At 37.9% G+C, this 13,063-nt stretch overlaps 1 protein-coding gene across 3 annotated transcripts in view; it reads left to right on the top strand.

Annotated features, from left to right (window-relative positions):
- The window catches only part of MET (MET proto-oncogene, receptor tyrosine kinase), a 111,412-nt gene that overhangs the window by 63,752 nt on the left and 34,597 nt on the right, over positions 1-13,063 (top strand). For 2 of the 3 annotated variants that reach the window (XM_065939929.1, XM_065939927.1), the window contains exons 4-10: positions 2,185-2,319; positions 3,336-3,509; positions 8,490-8,650; positions 10,333-10,435; positions 10,547-10,683; positions 11,339-11,500; positions 12,455-12,554. In XM_065939929.1, coding sequence (XP_065796001.1) covers positions 2,185-2,319; positions 3,336-3,509; positions 8,490-8,650; positions 10,333-10,435; positions 10,547-10,683; positions 11,339-11,500; positions 12,455-12,554 — 972 coding nt within the window. The remainder of the gene's footprint in view (positions 1-2,184; positions 2,320-3,335; positions 3,510-8,489; positions 8,651-10,332; positions 10,436-10,546; positions 10,684-11,338; positions 11,501-12,454; positions 12,555-13,063) is intronic. The other variant, XM_065939928.1, reaches the window with a different exon arrangement.

The following is a 13,063-nucleotide window of genomic DNA, read 5'->3' as shown; positions in this document are numbered from 1 at the left end:
ACTCTTTGGGACTCCATGGACTGTAGCCTGCCAGGCTCCTCTCTTCATGGATTTCTCCAGGCAAGAATACTGGAGTGGATAGCCATTCCCTTCTCCAGGAGATCTTCCCAACCCAGGGATCAAACCCAGGTCTTCTGCACTACCGGTGGCTTCTTTACCGTCTGAGCCACCAGGGAAGCCCAAAGTCAAAGATGATGGCCTATTAAATTAAGAAGAGATTGCTTATTATAGATATGGGAAATGATATTAAAGAGATCAAAAAGATAGGAGAAAAAAGGTAGGAGCTGATCGTTATGTAGGAGGTCTGAATAGAATGGAAGGTATAAGAGAGACAGACACAAAATTCAAATATCTATAGGAAGGTTCAGAAGGATGAATAATCTCCAGTGAAGCAGAAAGCACAGAATGAGGCAGAGAACAGAATCAGGTTATTAAAAGAGGCTAATATGTTGTTTTGGTTTTTACTTGTATGTGAGAAAAGGAATTTTTTTCCCTTTGCAGTTTGAAGTGATTGACAACAATCAGAGAAATATTTTTTTAAAATGGGGAGCAGGGGAGCAAGAGGGGTAGGAAAAACAAGAGGTGATGAGCAGCAGAAGTAAGTCAAGATAGAAAAAATTGGTTAACTAAAATAATTTGCTATAGAAGATTTAGACATGTTCTGGTATTCTGCTTGAAACCAGCACCAGCAGGAGGTAGGACTGGTAACTGAATTTTTTTGCATTCCCTACAAAAGTCACAAATAACTATTTGGCCCTAAATTTAGGGATAATAGTAGTTTCCATTCTTTCCCGTTCCAACCAAATGACCTTCGGTCCATCACTTAACTTCTCTGCAAATACAGCCACCCTGCTTAATGAAGTTGTTTTGAACGTGTTGAGTGTTTGGTGTAGAGCAAATGTTTGAAAAAACAATGTCATGGTGTTTAACTTTTACAGATCTGTGTGAACTTGGTTCGTTTCTCTATCAACAGTCCACTCTGTGGGAGCAAATGAGGGATTTGGGGAATCTTCCCAAATTGTTTCAGGGTAAATACTCCTTTATTGTGCTGAAGAAAAAATTTACTCCTGGTTCCCCAAAACATTTTTATGTTGTGTGTTTGTTAGAGTACTAAGCAGTTCATTCCCATTTTATGGATAAGAAAGCTGAAGTAGAAGTGGTTTATTATTTAATCTCAATTTCACGGATGCCCACATTTGTCCCATGATTCAAACATGGCAAACAAATACCCTTTCAGTGAAACATGAAAGGGTATTTGGGTGTCAAGCAATTTCATAAAGTTAGTTTCAAGCCCAGAGCTATGCTCAGCATTTTGCACCCTCCTGAAGATAGAACGTTATAGCCTGTTTAAGAATGAGAATGCGTCTAAGCTCTCCTGTAGTCTGAGTGTTCACCTTCTTCTGATCTTATACCTGGACTTCATTATTACTGGGTTCTAGCAACTGGACTGATGGAACTTTTATAGCTGAGAACCATCCCAAATTAGAAATACCTGACAGCAAGAATGACACCACTCATCAAATCTCCTAAGACATTGTTAAAACCATCAGGTCTTATTATAAAACCAGGCCAAGAAACAGAACCTTATTTATAGTCTAAGTAATAATGTACAATGGGACAATGGTTTATAAGAAATGACAGCACATCATTTCAAAGTTATGTGAGGGCCTATTTCAACCTCAAAAGATCTATAAATATGGCTAAAAGGTAGCGAAGCTGGAACCAGATCCAGGCCTCTAGACTCCCTGTTCACTACCCTTTCCGGAAGGTCAAGAGAAGCTGCCCTGTGGGAGGGTCAGGAGGATAGATATTAAAATAATCCAGAATCCTTGTAGCATAAGTGAGCCCTTCTGGGGTGAGTTTTGGCTCCTCCAGTTCCCAGTACAATCGTGAGGATGTGTCTGCATGTGCTGGCTGATTGGCTGGAAGATCTCCTTTCCTAGAAATCATTAAAAGATCATAGGCAAAACTCTGTCTTGGGGGTTCAGATAAATTGTCTTCAAGACAGGAGATTAGAAGATGTATTGATTTACAGTGCAGTAAGCTGTTGGGCATATCGTTCAAACATCCATGAGCTCATCTAATCTGGTATTACCATTATCATCCACGTTCTCCCCTGATAGTGTATTTAAACTGAGCTTGTTGGACTGTTGGATTAAGAGTGCTTTCTGGTTTGTTTCTCAGGTTGTGGTTTCTCGATCAGGATCATTAACTCCTCACGTGAATTTTCGCCTGGATTCCCACCCTGTGTCTCCAGAAGTGATTGTGGAGCACCCACCTAACCAGAATGGCTACACACTGGTTGTCACAGGGAAAAAGGTAAGCGCTGTTCCTTAGGAAGTTTCCATCAGTGTGGTTCCTCCTGAGTGGATATTTACAGCCAGTGTCACCTGATCCTTTTTAACTTCTCCCTCATCTGGATTTACATCTTTTCTATGAAGCTCTTTCCTGAGTATTCCAGACATCTCCTAAAATCAAGTTAAATTTTTACTTGGGGAAAATTGGACCTATGGAAGGTCGTGTTCATGAGGTAAACTTCTCCTTTTGTCCTGTATTTCTCAATGAGAAAGACAAACACACAAAATGAGAATTACAGTCCTAAGGGCAGAATTCTAGTGCAGGCAGATAACTCCTGAAGTGTACGTTGGAAGAGATTTTGCTGGCCTTTTCCCTGAGAGGAGGTGCATTTTGTTGCCAAAATGATATGTAACCTTACTTAGAATTTCCCAGAGGTTCAAGTGTGTTTTCCAGCAGCTTAAATTATACTCTCTTGTTATTTTAAAATCATCTCAGCAGGGGAGGGATAAATTGGGAGATTGGGTCTGACATATATACACTACTACAAATAAAATAGATAAGTAATAAGGACCTATTGTATAACACAGGGCACTCTACTCAATAATCTATAATGACCTGTATGAGAACAAAATCAAAAAAAGAGTGGATATATGTGTATGTATAATTGATTCACTTTGTTATATAGCAGAAACTAATACAACATTGAAAATCAACTATACTTCAATAAAAAATTTTTTAAAAAGTAAAATCATCTCACTGTCGCCACTAAATAGAAACTCTGACATTGCGTGATAATGCTTGTGTTCACTGGCCAGTAATAGTTACTTTTATCACATATGTGCCAAAAGTGGAGGGAAGGAAAAAAATTTTTTTAAGTTTAATCACATTAGCATTATTACATGATGTGCGCACATAAGTGGCATCTCTGTTAGACTCTGTAAAATTATATTTATATGTATCTTTGATGTATTTAGTTTTTATTTAATAAGCAAGCAAAATCCCCCTCTGGAAGCTCTTTCCATCACTTGTCTTCACAGATCACCAAGATCCCGCTGAATGGCCTGGGCTGTGAACATTTCCAGTCCTGCAGTCAGTGCCTCTCCGCCCCTTCCTTTGTGCAGTGTGGCTGGTGCCGTGATAAATGTGTGCGACTGGAGGAATGCCCCAGTGGAACATGGACTCAAGAGACCTGTCTGCCAGCAATCTACAAGGTAAGAGTTTCTGTCAACTCTCGTATGTGTTTTGTTTTGGAAAGCATAAATCCCATGGATTAAAAAATTCAAAAATCAAAGTATTCATTTGTCTGTGAGGCATCAGCTGAAGCACCACCTCCTTCCAGGTTCTCCCTTTAGGGTGTCTTTGGGCACAAGCCTCTGGACCCTGCACTTGAAGTGCTTGCTTCACACTCTCCTTGGGCAGTTCTCTCCCTAAGCAGATACATGAATAAAAGAGTAGTGGCTAGAGAGCAACACTGCTCCGCGTTTCCTCACGCCGGGACCTGTTCCCTTCTGACCTGCCCATTCTGATTCCTCACCAGCTACTCTATCTGCCAGGTGCCCAGACATAAGCCTCCATCATACATAGGGATCTGCTCATCATAACACAGAACCCTAACCTGGACCGTGCAAGCTAGAGGTCCAAGAGCTCCATGCTGGAGCAGGCAAACCGGGGGTTTTGTTCCTTCTAACACACAGACGGTGGCTGTTTCATCAGTTAGGAGGCAAGTGGATGGTGGACACATTGGTAGCTGTGTGCCTTCTCTCAAAGTTCATAGAAGAGAAGTAAAGACACAGGTGATAACCTCACTAACCTCTATACTCTGCAAGCCAATTCATTCTTTAATTCAGTCCAGAAACATTTATTGGGTGCCTACCACACAACTGGCTCTCTTCTAGACACTGGGGGGACAATTCCCAAACAAGACAAAAGTGCCTCCTGCTCTTAGAGAACTGAGCTTCTAGCAGTGGACTTCGATCATGATATTGTAGACACACTCTCTTTCTGTTGCTTTGTTATGCTTAAGCATGTGTTTGGTGCTCTGAAAATCTCCATGGCAATTTGTAAAAATTTCTTTCTTGATTCAAACACATTTTGCTTGAAGCTACTAACCTGGTAAGGACTCAGTGTGTGTTTTCTCTTTCTGCATGTGGAACAGTTGGAGTTTGGTAATAATAAATGATGCATGTGAAAGAATCAAGTTAAAGATCTTGGTCGGTCGCCTGGTTCAAGCCCAAGTAAACAGAGTGTGCAAGTTAGAACAGGATCTGCCCCCAAGCACATGGCTGTTTTCATTTAGCTACGGTTTGGGCAAAGATTTGTACTGGGTGACTGGGTTTTAAACCAAATCATTTTCTGTTAGGTGTGACACAATTATTAAGCCTCAGCTTGATCGCTAGAGTATAAATGAGAAGATATTACAACAAATTTAAATCTGTAGTGTTTATGCACTTTTTGTTTGTGTGTTTAATACACTTTTAAAACCACATGCAGTTTTATACTTTTAAAAAAACGTAGCTTTGGCAGTTTGAGACACCAGGAATCTGAATGCAGCTATTCCCTGAAAGGTATGGGGAATGTGTGTGTGTGTGTGTGTGTGTGTGTATGTGTGTATGTTTGTGTGCACATATGCATGTGCAATTAAATCACAACAATTTCATTTCAAAAACAACCAACCTGCTGTTTTAAATAAAGAGCAGGTTGAGAACCTGTACAAATGAAACATCTAACTTTGACCAATTTACCACCTTTTGTTATTAATATTAATGAAAGCTACATTAAAATGGTTAAAAACAATAAATATCTTAGAATTTTCTGGAACCAGAGACTCTCTCATAACGTTTGAATCTCCCCTCCTCCACTGTCCCTAACTCCAGCACTCTAACTGGAAATTTTTAAAAGGTTGGGTTGTATCACGCACCATTCACTGAGGCTCGGGCTGTACGGTTAGAAAGAAAGTAATGCAGCTGAGTCCATAAATCCCTTTTGGTTCATAGTTGTTAGGAAGATTTCATGCTGCACTAGAGCATGACATTTAGCGTTCTTACTGCAAAGAGTAAGACAGATTATTCATCTTTTTCTTATCTGTCTTAAATGCTGCAGGCACAAAACCCAGCTAATGTGTAGAGTTTCACTTTCCTATAAATGTAAGTCAACCTGCTTTTCAAGGTACATGATGTTCAGTGGCTGAGATTCTCTGCAGTTCCATGTATGAAATATTTCAGGAGTGCAAGCCCATTATTTTGTTTCAGACATGTTATCTGATCTTGCACTTAAAGAGCAATGAAAAATGCTTCAGAAAAGAAAGAGTACTTTCCAATATATTCTGAATTTATTAAGATAAAATTGTCATATCTTGTAGGATTAGAGTTCAGTCCCGTGAGACAGTAGAACAGTTTATTAATTGATCAGAAGACTCAGATAAGAAGCAGCAGTGATATCTTATGAGGGACATGAGATATTTTATCTCTTGTCTGCGGTACACTGCCACCAATATATTTATGACATTTACTGAAGAGACAGATTTTAATTTTCCAAGATTGTTGTTGTTATTTTAATTTTCTCATGTATTATCCTGATGGGTTTTGAAAACATGATCATTTAAATCATTTTCACCTGTGTAAGGACAATAGTTATTTTTGTGGCTATTTCTACCCTATCCAGATCCAGCCTCTGTGGCTTTATGCTGTACACTCATTTCCTCCTCACAGAGTTTCTCTACCCTCAGGATAACACAGTTTGCCAGCCCATTGTTGGGTCTGTCCCAGGGTGTGTAGTCCAAGACTGTGTCTTTCCTTTTCCCCCGGAAGAGTGAACGTTACCCCGTAAGCTAAGGCAGAAAAGCTCAATTGCCTGCCTCTAATTTTCAGTCAGGAGAGAAAAGCTAAGAAAAGCTGGCCTTTCAAATCCTGATGATCTCACAGAGGTTTTATATTAGTAGCATCCATGTCTGTTGCCAGCGCACCAATTGAACAACTCTCAGTGTCTTTTCTGAAATCATCACACAATCCCTTTGTCTTATATAGAAGGTGACGACGATGATGAACGTGGAGTGACAGACTTCAGTTTTTACATAGAAAGGGGAGATCTAGGCAGTGGGATCAGGCCAACATCTGCCTTAGGCAGCTGTTTTCAGTGGGGAAGACTCCTCATTAAAAGAGGAAATAGCAGCTGTGTAACTGCCTCAGGCTAAAGAGAGCCCTGGAGGGTTAGATGTCTTTTTCTCTCCTACTGAATTTCTAACATAATAATAAAAAGATTTTTTTTCTAGCAATTCTCATTGGCTAGACACGGACGAGGTAAGTTTTCATGAAAGGCACAACTGTATAATGGATTTCATGGGTAAAGTAGCTATATAAAGGCATTAGGCTAAGACTTTTACAGGGGTTTGACAACAAGGGTATGACGTTGGTTTGCGATTATTTGCTTGGGAGGGATGGTAACATTTGCAGATTTGAATCTTGCTAAAAGCTCTTCTAAAGTGTAAAAGAATCACTTTTACAGTTTCATTAACTGCTGCCTCTGCTGCTGCTAAGTCACTTCAGTCGTGTCCGACCCTGTGCGACCCCACAGACAGGCAGCCCATCATGCTCCCCCGTCCCTGGGATTCTCCAGGCGAGAACACTGGAGTGGGTTGCCATTTCCTTCTCCAGTGCGTGAACTTTCACTAACTAGTCTTTAGCAAATACCCTTACTGATTTTTGAGTTGCCTGTATAGCAGTGCTGTTTTCCCACCATTGTACTTTACAGCACAATTTACAATATGTCCCCCCAAAAGAGCATTTCCTTTCTCAATTGTCACAAAGCTGCTGAGGAGAAGCTTATTTTTAACATGGAAATTTGTTTTGTTTTAATAATTTTAGCCTAAAAATAGTTGTCTTGTAGACTTCATAAGAGCCTAATGCTATCTTGTATCACAGTTGCCAAATTTTTATTAATAAATTCATTTTACTTTTAATACATCAAAGATAAGCCTGCAATAATAAAAGGAACCTATTATTATTTAATACTGAACCTGAAGTAAATAAGTCAGTCCTAGAAATGTAATATACAATGATGCCAAAAGAAATAATTAGAAACATTTGCTACAATATAGATCACACTTGAGGCCCTCTCCAATTCTGCTTTTATCTATTTCTAACAGAATCTGTTGACTGTATTAAATGTTACATCATTTTTAGCTTGTTAACTAACCAGCTGGTATCTATCAAATAGTGACTATATTTAAAGGGAAAAAATGGCAGCTAGTAATAAATGTGAATTAAGAATAAATAATTAAGTAAAATAAGTTCACTTATTCATTTATTGACGCCTAGCACATAGCAGATGATTTATAAATAAATAGTGAATGAATAGGGGCGTCCCTGGTGGCTCAGTGGTAAAGAATCTGGCCTGCAATGCAGGATACCCAGGTTCGATCCCTGGGTTGGGAAGACCCCTGGAGGAGGGCATGGCAACCCACTCCAGTACTCTTGCCTAGAGAATCCCATGGACAGAGGAGCTATGCAAGCTGTAGCCCATAGGGTCGCACAGAATCGGACACAGCTAAAGTAGCTAAGCAGCAGCAGCAGCAGCAGTGAATGAGTGAACGGCATATATGTATTAAATACCATATACGTGACTGATATCCTGATAGCTGTTAAATGCAACCGTGAAAACACTGGGTACAGAAAGAAGTATTTTTACTGTGTGACTTTCTCCTCTGGGTGGGGAATACCATAGCAACAACATGCGTATACCACACACCCAGCTGGTACTCAGAATAAGGCATGTATCAGTGCTTGGCTTCTAGGACCCATGAAGGAGTTTTGATCATAGTTCAATCTGGAGGCCCAGATTATATAAGCATATAAAAGTATGGCTTATATAAAATGTAAAATTTGGGCCTAAAGTGTGTCTTCTTCATCCCAAAAAGCCCTTTCATCCCCACCTAGGCTGAATTTGCCCTCTCTCCCATCTCTGAATCTTCTGAAAACAGCTTGTTTCATCAACCTGACAGATAGTTTTAATGTTTGTTCCAGATTCTCTGAGATTTGTATCCCTTTTTCCTACGGTGAAAATTCAATCTCTTTAGATAACAGGAGAAGAGAAGGATTTCAGATTCTTTGAGGATACATATTTTGTCTGTTTTTTCCCCACACATATGAAAGATAATAATGTGCTTGTTTTTTTTAAGTTCTATATTGTCCTTATAGGTTTTTCCAACTAGTGCCCCCCTTGAAGGAGGGACAACACTGACTGTTTGTGGCTGGGACTTTGGATTCAAGAGGAATAATAAATTTGACTTGAAGAAAACCAGAGTTCTCATTGGAAATGAGAGCTGCACCTTAACCTTAAGTGAGAGCACAACAAACATGTAAGGACCTAAAAACACTTGGCCAGGGTGTGGTTGGAAAACAGGTTTTAGTTTTGAATGAATACTTGTAAAACTTGCCCCAAAAGTCCATCTCTTGAGTTAAAAAATGTCTTGGTCCACCACTCCCCTTGTGGATTTATTTTGTTTTAAAAACTATTTACTCACCAGGATTAAGGAGGAAGAAAGTGACCTTACTCAGATGAAGAAAAGAAAAATCTGGCATCTGGGAATTTTTCAACCATTTTTGTAACAACGCTTGAGAAATTGTCTGGGTAGATTTGAAAGATTAGCACTGGTTGGGGTTGGTCCATCTAAAGTCTTCCATAAAAAAAAATAAAATAAAGTCTTCCATAAAGAGACCGTTTCCAACAGTTTTTTCTATAAAAAATCAGAAAAGAGCTCAATATGGACCCTCTTTTCTAAATTCACTTTCTGAATCTCAGAAATGTAGTGAAGCAGCTGTATCACACTTTTGAGACTCATTTGTTTTTGATGAGTTTATATTTAGCTGATCTTGACACTGTAATGAAAAGTTACAGTGTTAGTCATTCAGTCGTATCCGACTCTTTTCAACCCCATGGTCTATCCATGGAATTCTCCAAGCAAGAATACTAGAATGGTTTGCCAGAAAGGAGTGAATCTCATGTAGTCATTCCCAAATCTCAGGAAATAGCAATGTTATCCCTATTTTACAAAGATGGAAACTGAAGTTCAGAAAGATAGATTAGTAGAGGTAATCAAGAGTATGAGAGCTGAACAGGCCTTCAAACTCAGCTCTCTTGGTCCAAGACCTGTGTCTACTGTATCCTACTTGTAACTTCTATAAGATCTGAATCCCGTAATGAACAGAGAACCCAGAAATTTTAAATTATGTAGTAACAATAACCAAACATTTAAAGTTTTATAGTTTGACCTATTCTTTCAAGTGGCTATTTTATACCTAGTAGAATTCCTTCCAGGGTTATGCAAAGATCTAAATCTACTCACCTTATTTTACTGAGGCCAAAACATCAATTAATGTCATACTTGTTTAGCTTAATGGCAAAAAAATTCATTCAAGAAATCTCCCTTGTAAGTTCTTGCTCATTGCTTATAAATTAGAGCCTGTAAAAGTGAGGCACAATTATTCCTCATTTTTAAAAGTTTCTTAATAAAGCAAATTATACTTTATATGATTATAATAAGATTATTAATTTAAAAATAATTTTTTGGAAAGCCTATTGTTATTTTATCATTATTGTTATTAAATAAGCATGTATAACCACAAAAATGCATCTTTTGGCATACACCCTTTGAAGAAGAGATTTCTGCTTAGTTGTAATCAGCCCGTTGTTTCATATGCTATCAAAATACCATTTCTTTAAGTATGCCAAACATTATGCCTACAATTGTATAGGATTAGACTGAGATTATTATGAACTTTTCAATTGGTGAGTTCTACATCAATGATGTTTAACATTTCCTGTTTTGTCTGTATGAATAATACAAGACAGTCAATATAAAGTTTAGCATAATAGTACAGAAATAGAGCTATACAATTTTCAGTCTTGATGCTTACCTGAAAACTCTGTTTGCTATTTAGAGTAGTCAGCTCACTATTTGGAGATAATAACTCTTAATATAAAACACCCAAGCCAGAAAATGCCTTTGGACTTACAACATATAAAACTTTACTTTTTCAGGTTGAAATGCACAGTTGGTCCTGCAATGAATGAACATTTCAATATGTCCATAGTTATTTCAAACAGTCGCGGGTCAGTACAGTGTAGTACATTTTCCTATGTGGTAAGTCTAGGCATTCATTTTCTCATGAACTAGGATATTTAATTATTACTTAATTGACTTAGAGTTATAAAATTAACAGGTTATTTTATTTTGTTTTTATCTCTCATTCAGGATCCTATAATTACAAGTATTTCTCCAAATTATGGTCCAAAAACTGGTGGCACATTACTTACATTAACTGGAAAGCACCTAAACAGTGGAAATTCAAGACACATTTCAATTGGTGGAAAAACATGTACCTTAAAAAGGTGTTGTAGTTTATCTTTTGTTTCATCAGTCAAGTCGGTTTAATATTTGTACCTAGCAAATCAAGAAAATATTGTTCTTTTGTGGCAAAAAGTCAAGATATTTATTATTTACTGACATTACCTTAAAAAACTTTTTCCATCCTGAATCCCTCTACTCCTTTTTGCTGTTTTTTCTACCCTTCCCTTATGGTTTATAAATTCCACTTTTAAATTTGTCTTCCCATCCACCTTCTTTATTGTTACACTTAGTATCCCACCTATGCTATAAGCTGTGAGATTCTGGTAATTGACAATAAACATTTCCATCAAGATTTACAATTAGATCAGATCACTTTGGGGTGGTGAGAGCCATGAGGGCGAGTAGGTTAGGAAGTTATGTTTCTGCGTCTTAGGAGTTGGGAAAGCTTAAATCAAGTACCAAAACTTTAAAAATTGCTTAAAATCCCAAATATTTTTAAGTTGGATGGCTTGCCTACAACAAAGGTAAGTCTGGGATCTAGTCAAATGCAAACGCCGTACATTAAAAAGAGCTTTTTTTCCCCTAGAAATTCCTATTTAGGAGCTATTGACTGATGTCCTTTTTGATTTATGGATATAATTCTAATATATGTGTGTCTTTAATAACGAAGATCCATTTTCTTAATTTTTTGTTCAGTGTTTCACATAGTATTCTCGAATGTTATACCCCAGCCCAAAGCACTCCAAGTGAGTTTTCTATTAAATTGAAAATTGACTTAGCCAACCGAGAGGTGAACAGCTTCATTTACCGGGAAGACCCCATTGTCTATGAAATACATCCCACCAAATCTTTTGTTAGGTAAGTAAAAGTTTCTGATGGGTATAAGAAAATAATGAACTTGAGGATGATTGGCTGCCAAATAGTCAAAAGGAAGATAGTTGTATCTCTGGATTTCATACTATTGCATTTCTTTTGAAGGATACCTTTCCAATTCAGGAGTGAAAACTACATTCAGGTTCTGAGTACAATTTGACTTTATCAATGCTAGTTCATGCCATTTTATCCTAGTCTAAATAGATTTTGTTAAAACAATTTAACTGTATATCATAATATTTAAGTAAGCACTTACATCATGTACATTTTAATTCTTTACTAACCTTAGTGCCTAACAGTGGAGTCACCTTTTTCTGTCCATTTTAGTGTATTTTTCCTTGCCTACTTTACACACAGCTTTTCCCTATACCAGTGTGTTAATCGCTCAGTCCTGTCCAACTCTTTGTGATCCCGTGGACTATAGCTTGCCAGGGTTCCTCTGTCCATGGAATTTTCCAGGCAAGAATACGGGATTGGGTTGCCATTCCCTTCTCTATGGGATATTCCTGACCCAGGGATCAAATCCAGGTCTCCCACATTGCAGGCAGATTCTTTACTGTCTGAGCCAATACCAGACTCCCTCTAAATCAGTATCTCATTGGACCCATTTCAGTCTGCCTTATTTCTGTTCTTTCTATCAGTCTAGTGACAGTAGTTAAATTCGTTTTTCTTTGTATTTTTTTCAGACAGGAAAAAATATTTCTTTTGCGTATTTGATGAATAAAAAGAGAAATTCATTCCTTCAGTTCATGAAGTAATGAATTTTTAAAATACTTCCAGGTTAAATATTTCCAAAGAAAATTTACCACTGAACTTTCATTTGACTTCAGTTGTGTCTGTAACTTGTAGTTACTACATGTGATTTAATTTCATTTCTCTCTTAAAATACTTGATAGAGAAAGAACCTCTTATTGCTGTTTTTCTATTTTATTTTGCCAGTGGTGGGAGTACAATAACAGGTGTTGGAAAAAACCTGAATTCAGTTAGTATCCTAAGGATGGTAATAAATGTGCATGAAGCCGGAAGGAACTTTACAGTGGTAAGTCCTCCACGTGATAGTTGTGCTTAGAGCTCTGCATCTCTGCCTGTACTGCCAGCTTTCAGGGTACCAGAGACATTTCAGTTTTACCTTTAATGTCTGCTGGTTATCTTCTTTGCAGGTAGTCAAATAGGATTTTTTTAACTCAATGACTAAAAATATCTAGTCTCAGGCTAACATAAAACACACTCACACATAATGTTTAGACACAAATAATGATTATCAGCTTGAGGCAGTGTTTTTTAAAGACAGTCAGTACAAATGCAAACTATGTCATCTCTGTCTTAGTCTGTTCAGGGTTCTATAACAAAAATACCATAGACTGAGTGTTTGCTTACGCAGCAAACATTTATTTTTTCTCGCAGTTCTGAAGGTTGGGAAGTCCAAGATCAGGGTGCCAGCAGATCTGGCTTTCTGGGGAGGACCCACTTCCTAGTTTGCAGCTGATTATGTTCTCATTGTATCCTCACACGGAGGGGAAAGAAAGAGGAAGCAAGCTCTCTTGTGTC

This window comes from Muntiacus reevesi, chromosome 6 (genome assembly GCF_963930625.1).
Source record: "Muntiacus reevesi chromosome 6, mMunRee1.1, whole genome shotgun sequence".
Taxonomy (NCBI): Eukaryota; Metazoa; Chordata; class Mammalia; order Artiodactyla; family Cervidae; genus Muntiacus; species Muntiacus reevesi.
The sequence above is the reverse complement of the archived record's forward strand: the minus strand, read 5'-3'. Positions and strand labels throughout refer to the sequence as shown.